The 17496-nt window shown below is 43.4% G+C and overlaps 2 protein-coding genes across 5 annotated transcripts in view; one reads left to right on the top strand and one right to left on the bottom strand.

Moving 5' to 3' along the window:
* RECQL5 (RecQ like helicase 5) overlaps positions 1-8901 on the bottom strand; it is a 37152-nt gene extending 28251 nt beyond the window's left edge. For 2 of the 3 annotated variants that reach the window (XM_042833271.1, XM_042833272.1), the window contains exons 1-8: positions 8757-8901; positions 8222-8352; positions 6972-7093; positions 5087-5605; positions 4270-4375; positions 3727-3838; positions 1946-2108; positions 758-840 (exon numbers count right to left, since the gene is read on the bottom strand). In XM_042833271.1, coding sequence (XP_042689205.1) covers positions 758-840; positions 1946-2108; positions 3727-3838; positions 4270-4375; positions 5087-5605; positions 6972-7093; positions 8222-8352; positions 8757-8770 — 1250 coding nt within the window. In that variant the 5' untranslated portion in view covers positions 8771-8901. Of the gene's footprint in view, positions 1-757; positions 841-1945; positions 2109-3726; positions 3839-4269; positions 4376-5086; positions 5606-6971; positions 7094-8221; positions 8353-8558; positions 8639-8756 lie in introns of those variants that run through there. The other variant, XM_042833273.1, reaches the window with a different exon arrangement.
* An 8-nt stretch (positions 8902-8909) lies between these two features.
* Positions 8910-17496, top strand: part of LOC122168164 (SAP30 binding protein) — a 29449-nt gene continuing 20862 nt past the window's right edge. Inside the window, exons 1-3 of one of the 2 annotated variants that reach the window (XM_042833274.1) lie at positions 8910-9057; positions 9203-9312; positions 12270-12317. In XM_042833274.1, the coding sequence (XP_042689208.1) occupies positions 8943-9057; positions 9203-9312; positions 12270-12317 (273 nt within the window). In that variant the 5' untranslated portion in view covers positions 8910-8942. The remainder of the gene's footprint in view (positions 9058-9202; positions 9313-12269; positions 12318-17496) is intronic. The other variant, XM_042833275.1, reaches the window with a different exon arrangement.

The following is a 17496-nucleotide window of genomic DNA, read 5'->3' as shown; positions in this document are numbered from 1 at the left end:
TCTCTCTATTCTCACCAAAGCATCAGAAAAGCACATATCACTTGAAGAACTTGTCCTAGATACAAGTGTAAAGAATGAAACAGAACACAAGCCTGAAAGCAGGACGTGTGCTGGTCACTTTCAGTTAGTGAATACATACTGCTCTTGTACTGGGAAAATTATAGCTTCAGTGTTTTATCCAGTATAGTAATTAGTACAATTACAGCCTACAAAGCATGAACTAAGCCTGAACAATATATGTTGTGGTTGCTAGTCTGCATTTAGATGGGGCACATCCATAATTTGGGCCTGTTTCTGAAAGGATCTAAGCACCACCAGGTCTTTCTAAGCTTGATGAAAATCAAGGAGACCTCATTCTTTGTAGAGTGGAGCTCCTGAGGTTTTAAAGCTAAGTGGTTCTATCCTGTCCTGGATAAGGCTGCTTAATTATCTCAAAAGAGAAATGATAGCTGAGGGAGAAGAGAGTCAAAACAACTGGAACCAAGTCATCTTATCACAGACAAAACATTAAAATTCATATAATGAGAAATCATACTTCTGCATTAACCAACATCTCAGTTAACTCAGAGGTGAGAATGAGTGATAGATGTCTGAGGGATGCCTTCCTCAAACTGGACAGAAAATATCAGTTGAATCAGTCAGTATTTTCTTTTTCCTGGACATGCATTTGCAGAAAGATCTCTGCCATAACAGTGCCTCAAAAAGGTAGGACATGATTTCCACAATATTAAATGTTGCTTGGAAGAAGCATACTCACCCCAGCTCCTCACAGAAGCTTACAATAGCATCAAAAGCTGTCATCACAGCCTTGTCAGATTCTTTTAAGGTGCCTTTTTTTTCCTGAAAGTAGAGAGGGACAAGTTTTCAATTCAAATACAAACAGGTCAACTAACTCTAGTGATAAGCAATTCCATTCCTCCTGAGCAATGTGGCAAACTGAAGCCAATGGGATGAGTTTCAACAAGGCCAAATGCCGGGTCCTGCACTTCGGCCACAACAACCCCAGGCGACGCTACAGGCTTGGGGCGGTGTGGCTGGAGGACTGTGTAGAGGAAATGGACCTGGGGGTATTGATTGATGCTCGGCTGAACATGAGCCGACAGTGTGCCCAGGTGGCCAAGAAGGCCAATGGCATCCTGGCTTGCATCAGAAACAGTGTTGCAAGCAGGAGCAGAGAGGTGATTGTTCCCTTGTATTCAGCACTGGTGAGGCCGCACCTCGAGTACTGTGTCCAGTTTTGGGCCCCTCACTGCAAGAAAGATATTGAGGCCCTGGAACGTGTTCAAAGGAGGGCAACAAAGCTGGTGAGGGGTCTGGAACACAGGCCATATGAGGAGAGGCTGAAGGAGCTGGGAATGTTCAGCCTGGAGAAGAGGAGGCTCAGGGGAGACCTCATTGCTCTCTATAACTTCCTGAAGGGAGGTTGTAGTGAGCTGGGGGTCGGCCTCTTCTCTCGTGTCGCGATAGGACCAGGGGGAATGGCTTCAAGCTACGGCAGGGGAGATTCAGGCTGGACATGAGGAAGTATTACTGTTCAGAAAGGGTGGTCAGGCACTGGAACGGATGCCCAGGGAGGTGGTGGAGTCACCGAGCCTGGGGGTGTTCAAGGAAAGACTGGATGTTGTGTTGAGGGACATGGTTTAGTGGGAGCTATTGGGAACAGGTGAACGGTTGGACTGGGTGATCTTTTAGGTCTTTTCCAACCTTGGTGATTCTATGATTCTATGATTCTATGAAACTGGTACAGGCACCGTCCTGCTTCTGCTCAACCATGCCTCTCTAGGGCTTGAGCTGGGCCTGGAGCCCTCACCTCCCTGCTCTCCCTTGAAATTGGGTTACAGACAGCTGTATATTCAACACCTGCTCTTACAGCTCCAGAAAAAAAACTCATTTCATCTTTGTGTATTTAGGTGGATCAGGTGGATGCTTGTTCTGCCAAACTTACCTGGATTTTAGAGAGTTCCTTCTTGATCAGGAAGCTAACTTGATCCCGGTCATTCCTGGAGTAATAGAGGCGGCAGCAGGAGGGCTTCCCATCTCTCCCAGCTCTGCCAGACTCTTGGTAATATCCTGCCATTGACTTGGCAATGTTCCAATGAGCAACAAACCTGCAAGTGATAAGACAGTGGAAACACAAGGCTGCAGCTTTCTCAACTCAGGGCATGCACACATGTGTTCGTGGATATTAACAACAGAGTAAATAATAAGGCAACAAAAGCATAAAAGACAGAGAACTTGGCAGAATGAGGGATTCTGCACATAGAATTATAAGTCTTAACATAAGACGCAAGGAAAGCAGCAGAACTATGTAAGCCAATGCATGGGAACAAGTGAGCAGGATGCCACACAAAATGGATGAAAGCAAAAGGGCACACAAATATCCAAACATAACTGAACAGCTGTGAAGAGCAAGAATAAGGACACTGATTTAAGGAGTCTGGAATATTTTACCACAAAGCAGGGGATTTTAAAAAGCCCTATTTATTTGAAATGCTTGATTTTAAAAAGACATTTCAATGTCAAGTCTGTGAGAAAAACTCTACCTCACCAAACTTACTTGTAGACAAAGGCACCTTTCCCAAGTCAGCAAATATGACTACAAACTGCTGCTAAACTGTGAGTAATCTCTGAATGGATGTTTTTAAATGCAATGCCACAAGACTGCTTTAAATCTGCTTGTGTTTGAATATTCAGAAACTCAGTTCATACCTGTGTTCAGCCCTGAGAGGTCTGAGCATTTTACCATGCAGTAATGCTGCCAGTATTTTAGATACCAGTCTGCCTCAAAACCGGTCCTTTTAAAGCTCTGCCCAGAGGCAGGAAAGATGTACACTGGTGTGATAGAAGACTAAAAGCTAAAAGTTGCTCCAAACACAAATGCTTCAGGACCAGACCAGGTATGAATAATCTTAACTAAAAATGAACTAGCAGCGAAGAAGAAATTTCCTTCAGAGAGACAACAGCTCTGTTTTTCCTTTTGATACAAAGGGTCACCTCCAGAACTTGTCTGACTTGATCTTACTTGATAGAATACACATGAATACTCAGAACTCTGCCAACAAAAACTGAAGACTAAGCAGCAGGGCCTCGTACCTGGGCTAGGGTTTAATATCCTTAACTTACTGAAAAACAACTTATAAGGAGTAATTTTAACCTAATTTCTTGGACATCAACCGTACTACAAAAGCAGGTTTCAGCTATATTTTACCCTCCATCAGCCCTATGCATTTCAGATATTTTTTGCTGGTTTATTGGCCATTGCAATGAACAGGGGAGAGACTAATTTCAGCAGGTCGTTAATTCATGCTAGTCTGTTAGAGAATTCTAATTGCTCTTTTCAGAAATTAGTTGCATGTTACACGCAACAAGCAGTAAGAAGTCTGATATTGCTACAGAACCCTGTCTGTCAGCACGGAGGATGGCATAATTATTTAACAAGGCACAGTTTAATGGCACAGTTGTGAATAGATGTGATAGCCTCAGTGATGCCTTGTCACCCTCCTACAGCATTCAGAGTAATTGCTTTTCGTGGATTTTGTGTAAAGATCAGCTCCACAGACGTCGTTGCACAGCTTCTAAGAAAACTTCCAGATCTATTTTTATGAGTTTCAGCAAGCCTTCATCAAGTGTTTGAGTCAGGTATACCAGGTAATAGACACTGAGGTTTTCCCTTCCTGCTGCTCAGGTTTCAGTCTCTGATGGAGCACAACACTCAGCTTCACAAACCTGACATTTGCTTTGTCTACTCCCATTCCAAAACTGATGGTTGCAACAATAACTGGGATCTTCTCCTCCATCCATTCATTCTGAACTGAAGTCCTGTCAGCTGCCTTGAGCCCTGGAAATGGAAGAAGGTGAAAAGAAACAAAATAAAACAAAAAAGAGAAGAAGTATTTTGTGCCCCCTCCTCACATTGCCCCATTTCAACCCCCTCAACTAAAAACAAACCGATGTACACACTTTTCTCTGTCCATGTTTAAGCTGGCTGGGGATCAAGCAGAAGTCAGCAGCAGCTGTTTCTGTTCCAAAGAGAAAAATCTGGAACATTCCTGGGAGGAGTGCAGTTATATTTAGGCCATGCAAGATCCAACAAAACTAACAGCTCTGAAGTGGAGAGAATGCTGTTCTGCTCTGTTACCCATATTTACCTCGAAGATCCGATGTATTACAGACCATGCCAAGAAAGCTAATTTCTAGGTAATCCCATCTAGGCCTTAAAGGTGGTACAGTTCAGTTCTACCAGCTGCTGAGAGATGCAGATTTCAGTACCTGCATGATACGCTTTGGCTTTCACTCCTCGGTAGCTCAATTCAATAGCCAGCTGGTCACACACATCCCTCATCCTGCAGTACACAATGCCACAGCCAGAGTACACCTGGGCACACAGGAGAGAAAGTCTGTGATGCTGGCTGAAGTCAATCAACAAAGCTGCAGTTATCAATAAGGAGGAAATGGAGGGATGTCTAAGGCTCATCTCATCTCCAAGCTGGTTCCACAGCAACTTAAAGACATTGTCTTGGCACAGAAGTAAATTAGATTTAAGGACAGCCTCTTTACAAGTCCCACAAGGACTAAAAATGCTGAACAAACACGGTCCCCCAGCCTCTCTCAAAGAAGACAAAGCAAGAAGCAGTAACCTTCCACACTACAATAAGTTAAGGTGCAGAGATTGACTTATTTGCCAAGTTATTTTGGGAATTTTTGGTGTTAGAGCAAGAAATTCAACACAGCACTCCAAGCTGTTGTTTGTCCTTGTTGCATTTCATCACTGACACTGAAAGAGCAGAACACTATCATACACTGACTGCCTGGGACATGAAAAAACAAAGACAGAAATACTATTTGCATACTCCTAAGACATTTTCTTTTAAATCAACCCCTTTCTGAAGACGTCTGCATTTGAAAAAAATGCAGTTCCATATTCTACTTGTTTTAGAGGAACTAAAAAACAAACGAGCACCTTTCTTCCAGGTGTTCCTTCCTCCTTTCCTACCACAGACTTGCCAGGGCCATTTCAATGACCAATCATTGACCACTAAGGAAGATTTTGTTCAGCTTAACCATCGTCCTGAAATGAAAAACCTACCCCAGTGGTGTTCTTCACTTCCAGTGCCTTCAGACAGAAATCCTTCAAGTTGGCATAAGGATCAGTCAAGAGCTCTTTGAATTGCACATCGTAGAACAAGTTAGATCTGAAGCAAGGAGTCTTAAAGGTGGCAAGTGGCTGCTTTAGCTTGAGTGCTGTCACAATATCCTCCTGGACTTGCTTGGTAGCAGTGGCAGTCAAAGCAACACATGGTGTATTGGGGATGCGAGATCGCAAGGTGCCCAGCCGCAGGTAATCCGGTCGGAAATCGTGTCCCCACTGGGAGACACAGTGAGCTTCATCAATTACCAGGTAGGACAGGAGATTTCGAGACACTAGGGAGTTGAGTGTAGGCTGGAAGGATGAGGCAGCTGCCATCTCTGGGGTGATGTACAGAAGCTTTATCTGAGGCTTCTCGCTTGCTAAGTCAGCCAGGATGGTCTTCTTTTCCTGGGCGGAAAGCTTGGAGTTTAGAGAGCAGGCTTTGATCTTCAGAGCCAGCAAATGGTCCACTTGGTCCTGGAGTGAATATATAAAGAAAATAAAATGAGAAGGACATAGCATTAAAGAAAGCCTCCATCTCTATGGAAGTCTACAGGCAAGATTTGTGAGGCCCAACTTTTACCTCCAGGACCAAGCCTCAGGATAACACCCAGTTATAGTGCAGCTGTTTACCACTTCACTCCAGATGCCTTTATCTTCAGCAGTCAATATATCTGTTTGGCTCTTAACAACCACCTCCTTTTTTCAGCTTCCATTCACTCTAAATGGTCACTTTGCTACTAAGGAGTATCAGCACAGAGCTATGCAGAATACTTAGTCATAGCCACAGCGAGATGAAATGAGCACCAATGCCTCAAAATTTACCCTACTGAGTTGTCATGAATGGAAAATGAATAAAACTGCTATACAAAAACAGAGCACATTTCATTCCAAAATAACCAAAGGACTTTGTAAAGCTGGCTGAGATATGATGAAACACAAAGGCCAGTGTGAATCACCACTGTAACAGAAGGGAGTGTGAACAAGAATCACGTCTTGAAAATCAGGAGGGAAACAGCATCACATTCAGGTACATCTAGATGAACATGGGATGTTCAATTCACCCTATCTTGACACTGATTCCATTCACTTGTGCTTGACCAGCACAGAACATTTCAAAAGATACGAGTAATCCTGAAAGATTAAGGCCTCATCATATCATTCTGGTTTCAGTTTCAAGCCAGTTCTTAATTCTTGATGTTCACTATAGGCTACAACACCAGCTATTGCGCATTGTTAGTGCTACAGCTGCTCTTATAGGGAAGCATTAGGGGATGAAAACAGTAGAAAAGACAAAATACACAAACAAAAGGTCGTATCAATGACAGTGTTCAAGGAGGAGCTCTGCTAAACCAGCTTCTCTCCATGACACAAAGACAGATCACAACAAAAGATGCAAAAAAATTTATGCCTTCAAAAGCAATTTCATCATTCCTAGAGTTGTAACCCTATAGGTAAAATGGAAGTTTTCTTCCGAGTAAAGAGTTGGTACTTTTGGGGTACTCTACTTTGCTGCTTCTGTACAGCACAATGGAGATAAAAGACAGCTGCTGAAAATGGAAAAAGAACCAGTTATAGAATTCAGCAGGCTATGATCAAGGAAGAAATGCCCTCTTTTACAGAGCTACATATATCAAACCAGAGCCATCCTGTTAGGCAGTTAATCTGCAGCCTCTTCACCTGTCACCAGGCTAAAGAAAGCATGCCAAGACATCAAGACAAGAATGCAGAAGCAGGGTAACAGCAAAGCCTTGTGGACAGAAAAGAGAGAGACAGCTGTGCCTCCAGAGTCTCCCGACCCCCTTCACTGACTGCTTTTCCACAGCTAACAGGAGACAGTTACCTGAATCAGTGCAATCAGAGGTGAAATGACAATGGTGATGCCCACTGCCAGAACTGCAGGAAGCTGGTAGCACAAGGATTTCCCTGCCCCTGTGGGCATACATACAAAGACATCCTTCTCGCCTGCAAAGACAACAGAACAAAGCTCAAGGCTATTGAGTGATGGCGAGTTCCCAGGGCTCTGTCTGGAAGGATGGGCACAAAGGCAAGTAATCTGTGAGAAACAGCAAATCCGTGCACGTACCACGTAGCATACCAACAAAAGACACTTCATTTCAGGTTCTAAAAGCATAATTAGTTGCATACCTGCATTGCTTTCCTTCAAAGAATCTCTGATCACTTTGTGAACATTAAGGAACAGTCTTTCACAAATACTGCAAGGTGCACAAGTTAAACAGCTAACCCAGATTAATGCTGATTCTCTTACAGATTAGCTGCTTTCACTCATCTTACAAACATCCAGTTACCAAACAACCAGTCCCAGGACAGATCTTTATCACACCCTCCCAAAGCTTATCCCAAAAAGCAAATCTCAACCACGCAGATAACATTCAGTTAGTAACTGTCCCCATGCTAAGGAGTAACCACTTCAAGTCAGGAAGATGCCAACACATACAGTTTTAACACAGAAGAACAGCCGGCTGACAGAACACTACTTTCAGCCAATCTGTTATCAGTAGCACATCTGCAGGTGACAGATGAAAACTGTAACCACATCCTGCATGCTGATGTTTATTGAATTTTACACTGTTCTGATTTGCATTATGAGACCTGCAAGGAGAGCAGATGGTCAGCAGTGTGTGCATGTGTGTCTGTGAGTGTGTGAGCTGCCCGTCCAACCAACAGTGGTGGACAAGCTAACTTCAGCACAGCTGTGTGTTTCCAATAGCATCTACATCATTCAGAGAATAGAGGTTAACTGCAAATGTGGATAGTTTCAACCTCATCTGACCACAAGCTTGCTACCAGATGCCTCTAATGGAGATACTGGAAACACTACAATTGAATGCTATTCCTGGTCAATGCAACAGGGTTCTTACAAAATAAAAATATGGGAGAACAGGTAGAGCCACGCTCAGAAGCCATGCTCAGAAAACTTTGTTTGCAACACATGCTTGCACTCCTATGCCACTGATGTGACCTCTGAGCAGAGGAGGCTGAGGAGAGCTCAGAGGGCTGGTGGTCCTTCATGGAGCAGGCACTGTCTCCTCAGAGCCAACTACTGCAGAGCTTTCAGATGCTGAGCCTCACCTCTCACCACAGCCATGGTTGCACTTTCCTGCAGGGAAGTCTTGAACGATTCAAACCTGAAGACCTTTCCCAGCGTTTTCCGAACCCTGCCCTGCAGGCCTGGGGCTGCCGTGCTGCTCATCTCGGAGAAGCTGTGGATGGAGGAACTGATACTGAGTCTCCCCCTCTGAGGCGAGCCCCCCCGCCCTGCTCCCCTGACAGATCCGCCATCGGTGGGAGCTGCCCCCTCACTGCCCCTCAGCCTCATTCCTTGTGGGATCTCCATGAGGCCGGGGTCAGCTGGGGGTCTCGAAGCACCTTCCCGTCGCCAGCCCCTCACAGCTTCCCCTCAACGCACCCACGGGCCGTATCCTTCCGCCTCTTCCCCAACCGAACCCCTCCGCACCCCGGCCCCCGCTCTCTGCGCTTCCTCGGGGTCCAGCCGTGCGCCGTTGTGGCGCCGGGTGATGACGCCAGAAGCCGCTCTTAAAGGGCCAACCCCCATCTTAAAATTTAAAAAGCAAAGCAACCCCTCAAAAAAAATTACCCGTCTCACCTTTGACGTTTCATTTCACCCTACATAACGTCTTCACGAGTTTTGCCCCCCTCGCAGCGTGCTAGCATCGACATTTCCCCTGTCGATCAGCGCGCGTTTAAAACGGAAGGAGGAGGGCGGCGTTGCTATGGCGACCGCTCTGACGTCATTTCTGCGCGACGGAAGCACGCCCGCCTGAGGCAGAAGATGGCGGCGGCGAAGCGCAGCGTCCTGTCCTCTTTGGCGGTTTATGCCGAGGATTCAGACCCGGAATCGGATAGCGAGACCGGGACGGCGGGAAGCGATGGGGGAACGGCTACGGGTGAGGGCGGGGAGGGGCCTGGGGAAAGCAGCGGGCTGACTTGGAGCCGTCCCGCCGCCTTCCTGTCAGAGAAGGGAAGGCCCCTCTCGTTCTCGTCTCTCCTTTCTTATTGTTTGCCTTCTGTTTTTCTCCTCTTTTGCTTTAGGAGAGAAAGGAGGGCTCGTCTCAGTTGGGTATGGAGAAGATGATTTCAGCCGCCTGGATGGGGATGAGGAGGGGTATGAAGAGGAGGACGATGAGAACAGCAGGCAGTCAGTAAGTATCTCACGGTTCCTGGGGCTTGTCTTGCTTGCAGCCATGCGTTGCAATGCCTTTTGCTCCTGGGAGAGCCTCTGAATGGCACCCTGAGCTGGAACCTGGTGGCAGTGCCTCCTGATGCAGGTTTCAGCACTTCTCAAGTATTGTAATTCACTTTATTTTTAAATAGAAGGCACTTGCCTTGGAGCCCAATGGCAGTTTGGCGCAGATCTTGCTGCTTGTTACTAACTCTGTTGATGCTGTTTGACTCTTCTATGGGGAAGAAACTGTCACTGTGAATGTACACTATTCCTTAAGCATTGTTAGCATGTATGAGAATGCTAAGGGAGAAAAATGATGTTGCGTTGTCAGCTGGAAAATTGAAAAGAATGAAGTTCTGTCATGTCTGCAATTATTCTTCTGTGTGTAACTCAACTTACTGCATCAAGTTAACTTGATGTAGCAGTGTCTTGTCTAGACTTGAGTGGCTTTTGTTTGTCATAGGTGCATGGCATGTATATAATACCACATAAATGCCAAAACAGTTGATGCACTTTAAGATAGGGCACGTAGTTTACAGCACGTGAGTGCACCTATTACACAAAAAAGGACAAATACTTCTGATGTGTCTGTAGGAGTGAAGCAATAAGTCTTGAGGAGGTAGGGGGAGGTTCTTGTCTCCTTTTTCTTCTATCAGCCTTTTGCAGAACCCTGTTATTGTCTTGACTGCTCTATTTTTTTGGCAACTTAGTACATGAAAGAAATAGGGCTGTGTTGCTACAGCTTCCCCTTACTGAAATCTACTTTGTGTGCATTAGATCATTCTCTTATGTGATCCTCACTGTTCTGGCCATCTGCTTCCCCAGTTAGCAGAGAAGAAATTGGTCTCTTTTCCTATTTGTTCTGTTTCTGACTGGAATGAGTGTGAGCAATAGCATTCACAGTGATTGTCTGGCTAAGTGAAGTAATGACACTTCTTTACTGCATTAGTCATTCTCTTCATATCCAAAGCTTATAGACTCTTTCAGTGAGATCTCTTTATTTTAAAGGTGGTAGATGTGATGCAGATGTTCCTCAACAACTAAGTATGTAAAATGGGTAGCCTGTATTGCACATGCATTGTCAGTGTAGATTTTAACCATCCATCACCTGGGAAATTCAAGGCACTGTGCAAGAAATAGCAATTGGTGAAATCACTCCAGTGTTTAGCTAGCAGATCTTGCATATGTTTCCAGTTACTGTACTGATCTGTGGAGATTAATTAGGGTGCCTTATCTGTAGTCTTGTTGCAAGGCAGCAACATATTTTTTTTAACTAGAATCAAGGGATTCCTTGATAGAGTGTAGCATGGGTACTTACTGGTTACGAGCTGTTTTTGGAAAGCAGTAAAAATTGGATTCAGTTGTTTTGGGGCTTTAACAAAATAACCCTGTGCTTATATTATCTACCTTATCTGCTGTTTGTTATTTTATCTTCAAAGGAAGTTTCAGTAATGTTCTCTTGCTGTTTCAGAGAAGTCCCCTGCTAGGTTAGAAGGTTTTTGAAGCTATTTCACTTAAGTGTTCATCTAATGAATGATTGAACCTATTGTTGATTATTTGAAAATTACTTCTTTTTGAATGTGTGTGGGAGCTTAGAGGGGAATTTGTGATCAAGTACCAACTAACTTGGTACTGTGGTTCTTCTTAGTTATGCAGTTACTGTTATTGAACTTGATTGCTAAAGCTGAGTTATTGGCACACGTATATTTTAGGAAGGTAAGCTGGAGAGGATCTGCAGTGAAGAAAGGGTTTGGTGTCTCACTTCTGTGGTATGCACATGTTAATTCCTGCAATTAAAACTTCGGTGTTACTGGGTGAATCACTCTGTAGCTTGCCTTGCCAGAACTTGAGTGTGTGCTAACACCCTGAAGTGTGCACTTCATGTTAACCCCTCCTTTCAGTTGCACGTAATCTTTGTTTGTTTGTTTTTGAAATACCAAATTAATATTTTGGGGCCAAAGCTCAAACGGAGTAGTGAAGTTCAAAGGAAAAACTGTTTTGAATTGTGTGAGCATGAAAATTATTTTATTTTTTTTTCTGCTTCTCTACTTGCTTTGAACCCAGAGCATCTATTTGCATACATAGCTCTAGGATCCCCAGTGAAGCAGTAACCCATTGGCCAATGGAACAGTAGGCTTACCTACCAGTTTCAGATCAAAGCCATTGCTTACTACTTCTCATGGGAATTTTATACAAGGCTGATTCTGGTATTTTAAGCACTCAAGGCAAAAACTTGCCAGTTTTTTTCTGACATCTGGGTGGAGATGAAAATTAGCTGGTGTCTGTTATCTGAAACTGAAACTAGTGGGTTGTTCCTTTCCATGGAAGTTCACATAATCAGTAAATGAGGCCACAAGAGCACTGTGCAAGTAAGAAAAGATGTGTCAGCAAGCATCACTGGATCTTTCAAACTTGGCACTAGGGCAGATCCTTACCAAGCCTGCATGTTTGCTTGGATGGCAGGCAAGTTGTGTGTCTTCTGTGTGTTGCTGGTGTATGCTTGGGAATATAATAGGCCTTGCAAGTGCTGCTTTTGCTGTGAGCCCTGCTCAACAGGGGTGAGTGCAAGAGAAGCCCCCACCTGCCAACCAGAAAAGACAGAATTATCCAATGACAAATATCTTTCTTCCTAGCTCTGTTATTTTCAGTGTCTAGCTCTGAACATTGAGGAGCCACGTGACTTTTGTGGAAGGCATTTGCTACTGAATTATGCTCTTACCTTAAAAAGGAAACAAACTCCTAACAAAACAACACTTTTTTTTCCTTATAACTGTAGGGCTTGTTTGCTGGTCATGAGTGGGTTGGGCAAAAGTAACTTCCGTTAGAAGGGTCTTGGAGAACTGCTGGGCTGCTGAGCACAAGCCCTTTGCTATAAGTGCAGTTACTTTCCAAGCCTTCTCTTTAAGCTTAATCCTGTAAATTCTTGTCTTGTAGGAAGATGACGATTCAGAGACTGAAAAACCTGAGGCTGGTGACCTGAAGGTATTTGGAAGTGTGGCACGGTGGTGGGGGGAAAGCTCAGTACAAGAGGAATAAGTCTTAAAAGCATGGCTTTGGTGTTCATGTTTGATCTTCTGTAGCTAGTTTTGTACTTTCTTTTTGAAGATGTAATGTGATTTCTGGCTTCTGCCAAAATTAGTTAAGTAGTTAAGCTATGGACTGGGTGATGGTCAAGATCTGTATTGAAGAACTGCAGTATTCTGAATTAGATCAGAGGTGTATTTTGTGACAGCATCTTTCCTGTTTTTCAGTGATCAGGGAGATGTGGTGTTAAGTGCAGAATTCTTTTATTTCTGACCAGCATTATTTGAAAAGCTGTAGTTAGAACCACATAATGAGTAAATGATTGTATGTTCCCAGAGGTCATAAAACATGTCAATTATCAACATTATCAATTCAGTTGTGCCCAGAGAAACATCCCAGGTCTTACAGTTAACACTTACATCTGTTAGAAAAATGTGTGGCAAAAGGAAGTTCGACTGAAATACAAAGCAGTGAGACCTGGATTCAGGCAGAAAAAGAGTCTAAGCTTGACCCCCTGTCTGCAACTGAGAGTCACTGTAGATTATGGTAATACATAAACTGCTTGTTCAGTTTCTACTTATGTTGCTATATAAGTTGGTTTCCTAAGTTAAATTACATTAAAACCCTTTTACATAATGAGCAAACTTTTTAAGATAAAGGAACCTGCCATGCTGTCATTTTCTCTGCATTTGGAAAATTAAGTAGAAACAGTGAGCATAGAAACAGTGTGTGAATGCTGTTGAAGTTTTAACACCTATTCCTCTGTGATCTCTTCTTTACAAGAAATATACATCCTCTGCAGATTAAAGAAGATGCCTCAAAGCAAGATACAGTGAAATCTCTATGTAAATTTGTTAGTAGAAAAGACACCAGAAGAAGCAGCTTAGTGGATTGTAAAAATGACAATAAGTAGAATGGGCATCTTTCCTCTGCTTCTTGAATTTGGAATGTTCTTATTCAGCACAGGCACACCCAAGTAGAAACAGGCCGTTCAGGTAAGAACATTCTGAGTAGTTAAGAGCAAAACAGGTAGGTTGAGCTGAAGTGTTAGAGAAAAACGGATATTCAGACTGTATACTTCAGCTTGAGTAGACTAATTTTTCTGCTTTAAAATAAAGTTACCAGCTGTAAAGCTGGTATTACTTCCTTACAAAGCTTGCTAAATTGATTGTTGCTTTTGGCTTTCACAGTTAGAAAGTAAAATACAATCCTTGCATGGCGTGAAAAGTGAGGATTTGAGAAGGTTATCAGGGAGGCAGATCTGAACTTCAGGAGTTCTAGACTTCTGTCATCTTTAATAGTGGTCCTTAAATGTAAGTGGAAAAAAGCCACAGCCTCCTTTGCTATGAGCATAGCAAACAGCCCAGACGAGGTGTGTTCATGTTGTAAAGCATAGTGTGGGATGCTGAATGGAGTTGCTCTAGCTGTACTACAAAGAAATTCATTTGGTCTGGTGGGAAGGAATAGAACATTCATGTAAAAGTCGTTTTTACTTGTAGCAGTAGGAAATGTTTATCTCCCTTTTCCACCAAGTGGCAGTGTTCTCCTGGTTCCTTCCTCGCTGCTTTGAGCTTGCAGGGTATGTGAGAACTAGAGAGTAAGAGTGTGGTTACTCTAAATCCAGAGTGTGGTGAGAAGTGAGGCACTTGATCAGCTGATGCTTCTGGATAATTTCATTTCTTTTTTCCCAGCTGAGTACTCTAGCTCTCATCCTTACTATGAGATGTCTGAAGACATCTTAAATGAGATGGCCTCTTAATGAGAGGCCTGAAGACATACTTAAATAGATGATGTGAGCCTTTTATATGTGGCCAGGGTGTTCCCAGTGTCTGAGTCTGTGTGCAGAAAGCCAATCCTTTAAGATGCATGAATGATGTGAAACCATTGCAAATGATTAGTTAATTGTAGCCTTTCCAAGCTCTGAATGTACATTCAGACTCCTTTTCTATTGTTTTCCCATCTGAACATGTGGTGAGTGAACTATTTTATCTTATTTGGATCATTGAGGAGAACAATTGACAGGCCAAGTTGTGTGGAGGAGTTCCTCGTTGCTGGAGCGTCCTGTGACTTGGCTTCATTTTTTGCTTGGGTGGTAACACAAAACCTCCAGCTGGTGGTCAGTTTTGGATGTAAATCAAGGAGGCTAAAAGTGGGGAATGGTGTAAAAACTGTCAGTGGCATTTGTAATGGTAAAGTGATGATGGGGAGAGTGGAATTCATTGCCTGCCTCAAAGTTGCAGTGGGGAGACTTTTCTACTCCACCATATGGTATTTATATTTGCCTGTGGTTTTTAATCTTGACTCTACCTTGTTTTGATCTTGAGGACTCATCACATCTGTCTGTCCTTGCAGCCCTTGTTCCTCACTAGAGGTAAAGGAAGTAAGAAGGCCTGGATGGAACTGCAGCTTTCATCTTTTTTTCTTCTTTAAACTTATTTTCTGCTGAGCAGGAAGTTACAATGAGTTTATCAAAATAAAATACTGATATCAGTCCACTGTGGTGTCTACCCTTGGAGAGTCAAGTGGAAAATTTCTTTGAATCTATTTGGGGAAAGAGATGTGCCAGGTATAGAAGAATTTTTAAGCTTCATCAGGCATCTGAAAAAGTTCTCCCACATCAGGCTTTTAGTTCATAGGATTTTCTGTTACTGCACACCTGTGAGGGAGTCCTGAATGCTATATGCTTGTAATAAAAAAACCAAAACAACTTCTCTTTTGGAAGCAAAGTCAGAATTCTTGCATCCTGTAACTGAAGTGTTTCAGGGACCCACAGAAAATGAGAGATTCACAGGGAAAGGTAAAGGAAATTGCTTCTTCAAATTATCTGAGAAGGATGTGCTCAGACTCTGGAGCAGCACGTTGTTAGTAACCAAAATGACTTCAGTGCTCCCTGCTTTTAGTATTAAGTAAGCAGTTACAAACTTCAAACAAACTACTGTCTTAAAGGGATTTCAGAAACAAAGCTTTCTGTTTAGGAGGAAAAAGAAGTGGTTCACAGAAACTGCTGGCAAAGGACTGGTGTCTTTTGGAGTCCCAGAGCCTGGATGGATTCTTAGATTGTTTCATCAGGTGATGGAACCATGAGTGCAAAACGAAGGACCTTGTGAAAATACCTGAAACTTGACGTTCTGCTGGCAGTATTGGTTTGGAATGATGAGGGTTAAAGGCCCTGTGGTGCCTGCCAGGTGCTTGGGTTCTTGCCAGCCACTGGTTATAGTTGCAACCTTGATGTAGGAACAAGATACCAACCAGGCTGCAGAGCATGCTACAGGGGCCTGCCCTGCAGGAGGAGGAACGTGAACCTTAAGTGCTGACTTTGTGCTCCAGGTCTTATTGGAGGGGTTCTGTGCTTGGTGCTGTAGGGCTGAATGAATAACAGGCTGCAGGAGGACAGGGCGCAGCCCTTCAGCTTGGTTTGCTGGTGTTTTCACAGAGGGAATCATTAACTCTTGAGCTTTGATTCTGTTATCAGGACTAGCCAGCGCAGGAACTCTGATAAATATTGGCACTCCCTATGCAAGTATATGCTTAACACATGGTAACAGTTTTTTGAAAGGAGTAGCTTTCAGGAGAAGCTATGTTCTCTGGTTTTAAGGGTCCTCCTGCATCTTTGTGGTGTTCTGTTGAGAGGCAGTCCAAGTGGGAGGCAGCAGAAAGCTGTCCCGTTCTCAGAGGTGTGCGATGTTTCTATGCATGTCTAAGCACCACCTTTTGGTAGTCAGCGAAGCTGTGGAGCCCTTATCAACCCAGTCAACCTGTGAATAACTTCCCTGTGTTACGATGCATAGACATGTATTAAAGTAGAGCTTTTGATTGTGGTGTGGGTTGTTGTTGTTGTTGTTGTTTTAGTATATCTTGCCTGGTCATTCGTCTGTCTGTTTAAATACCAAAATTATCTTGATTTCAAGTAAAAGGCTTAGAGGATAAGAACAAGTAACTGGGGGATTATGAGTAGTGTAGTCCTGATGATTGACTCTCATTTTGATAAGGCATGTGAAACTTTCTGCATTCAGCATGCATTCATCTAGCTAGATTATCAGAAGATACCTGAATGTACTCAGGAACTTACACCTCATGTAATTTTACTATGAAAAAGAGGGGAAAAAAAAAAAACATTAGGGGAAAAATGGTATCTATAATAGAAAGCTGTTCTTCCTTTTTCACAGGCTGCAAGATGTAAAAGAAGGAGCTGACCTCTAAAATCTTTAGAAAATAAATTAGAGTTGTTTGCTGTAGTGGTGGCAAAGGATGAAGTTTGTTTAAGAAATACCAGCCCTTGATACTTTCAACTGCTTAGAAGGAATCCAAAAAATTCTGCTTAGAATGTTCCAGGTCACCCGACTGAAGAACAACTGTTAAAACTGCTGTTCTGCCCCAAAATTGTGCTCTTGGTGGCTGGAGAAGCTGTGTGTTGATCTTGCAGTGGTTGGATTTGGTAGGATGTAATGGCTTTAGAAGTGTGCTGTAGAAAGGCTGCTGAAGTCCCCTGCCCTCCCTTGTTTGAGCTTTCTGATGCTGTCAGGCTTAGTATTTTGGGCTCTGACAGGCAGGAATGGCAGAAGAGCTGCCATGCTTTAAAAATGGCCTTGTGTTACACATGGCTGTGCTTGGTGCTGTGTGCAGCTTTCAGGGTTCAAGTTAAGGTTGCCTCTCCAGTGGTTTGTTTCCCACTCATTTATCTGCCTGTGAGTACAGCCTGCAAGAGATAAGCTCTGCAGTTTCACACTGGTTTCACTCTGTACTCTATCTTCTAGTATACTTGTGCAGAGTGCTGTCTGCCCTTCAGCTCTACATATTTTCCCTCATTTTGGCATGCTCTTTTGCAGTGCTCTGTGGAGGCAATCAGGAAGATTGGCAGTTGAGCAGGCAGCATTACACGTGGAAAACCTTTAGGGGGAGTAGAGTTAGCTCAGCTTCTCCTCCTGTCCTCTCTGCTTTAAAAATGAGTGCCCACACATTGAAGCAGCTGATGCCTTTCCAGGTTCTCATTTTTAACCATGTGGCTGACATTAGTAAATGCCAGCAACAGGGAACAAAGTTGTGTTCAGCATCTTTGGTTCTTTTTCTTTTTAATTATTATTTCTTATAAATTGTATGATTATTTTTTTGGTCTCTTCCCCCATGTATTTCAGTCCAG

The sequence above is a fragment of the Centrocercus urophasianus genome, unplaced genomic scaffold (assembly GCF_019232065.1).
Source record: "Centrocercus urophasianus isolate 14NV4802_14NV808 unplaced genomic scaffold, USGS_Curo_1.0 seq_41, whole genome shotgun sequence".
NCBI lineage: Eukaryota > Metazoa > Chordata > Aves > Galliformes > Phasianidae > Centrocercus > Centrocercus urophasianus.
The sequence above is the reverse complement of the archived record's forward strand: the minus strand, read 5'-3'. Positions and strand labels throughout refer to the sequence as shown.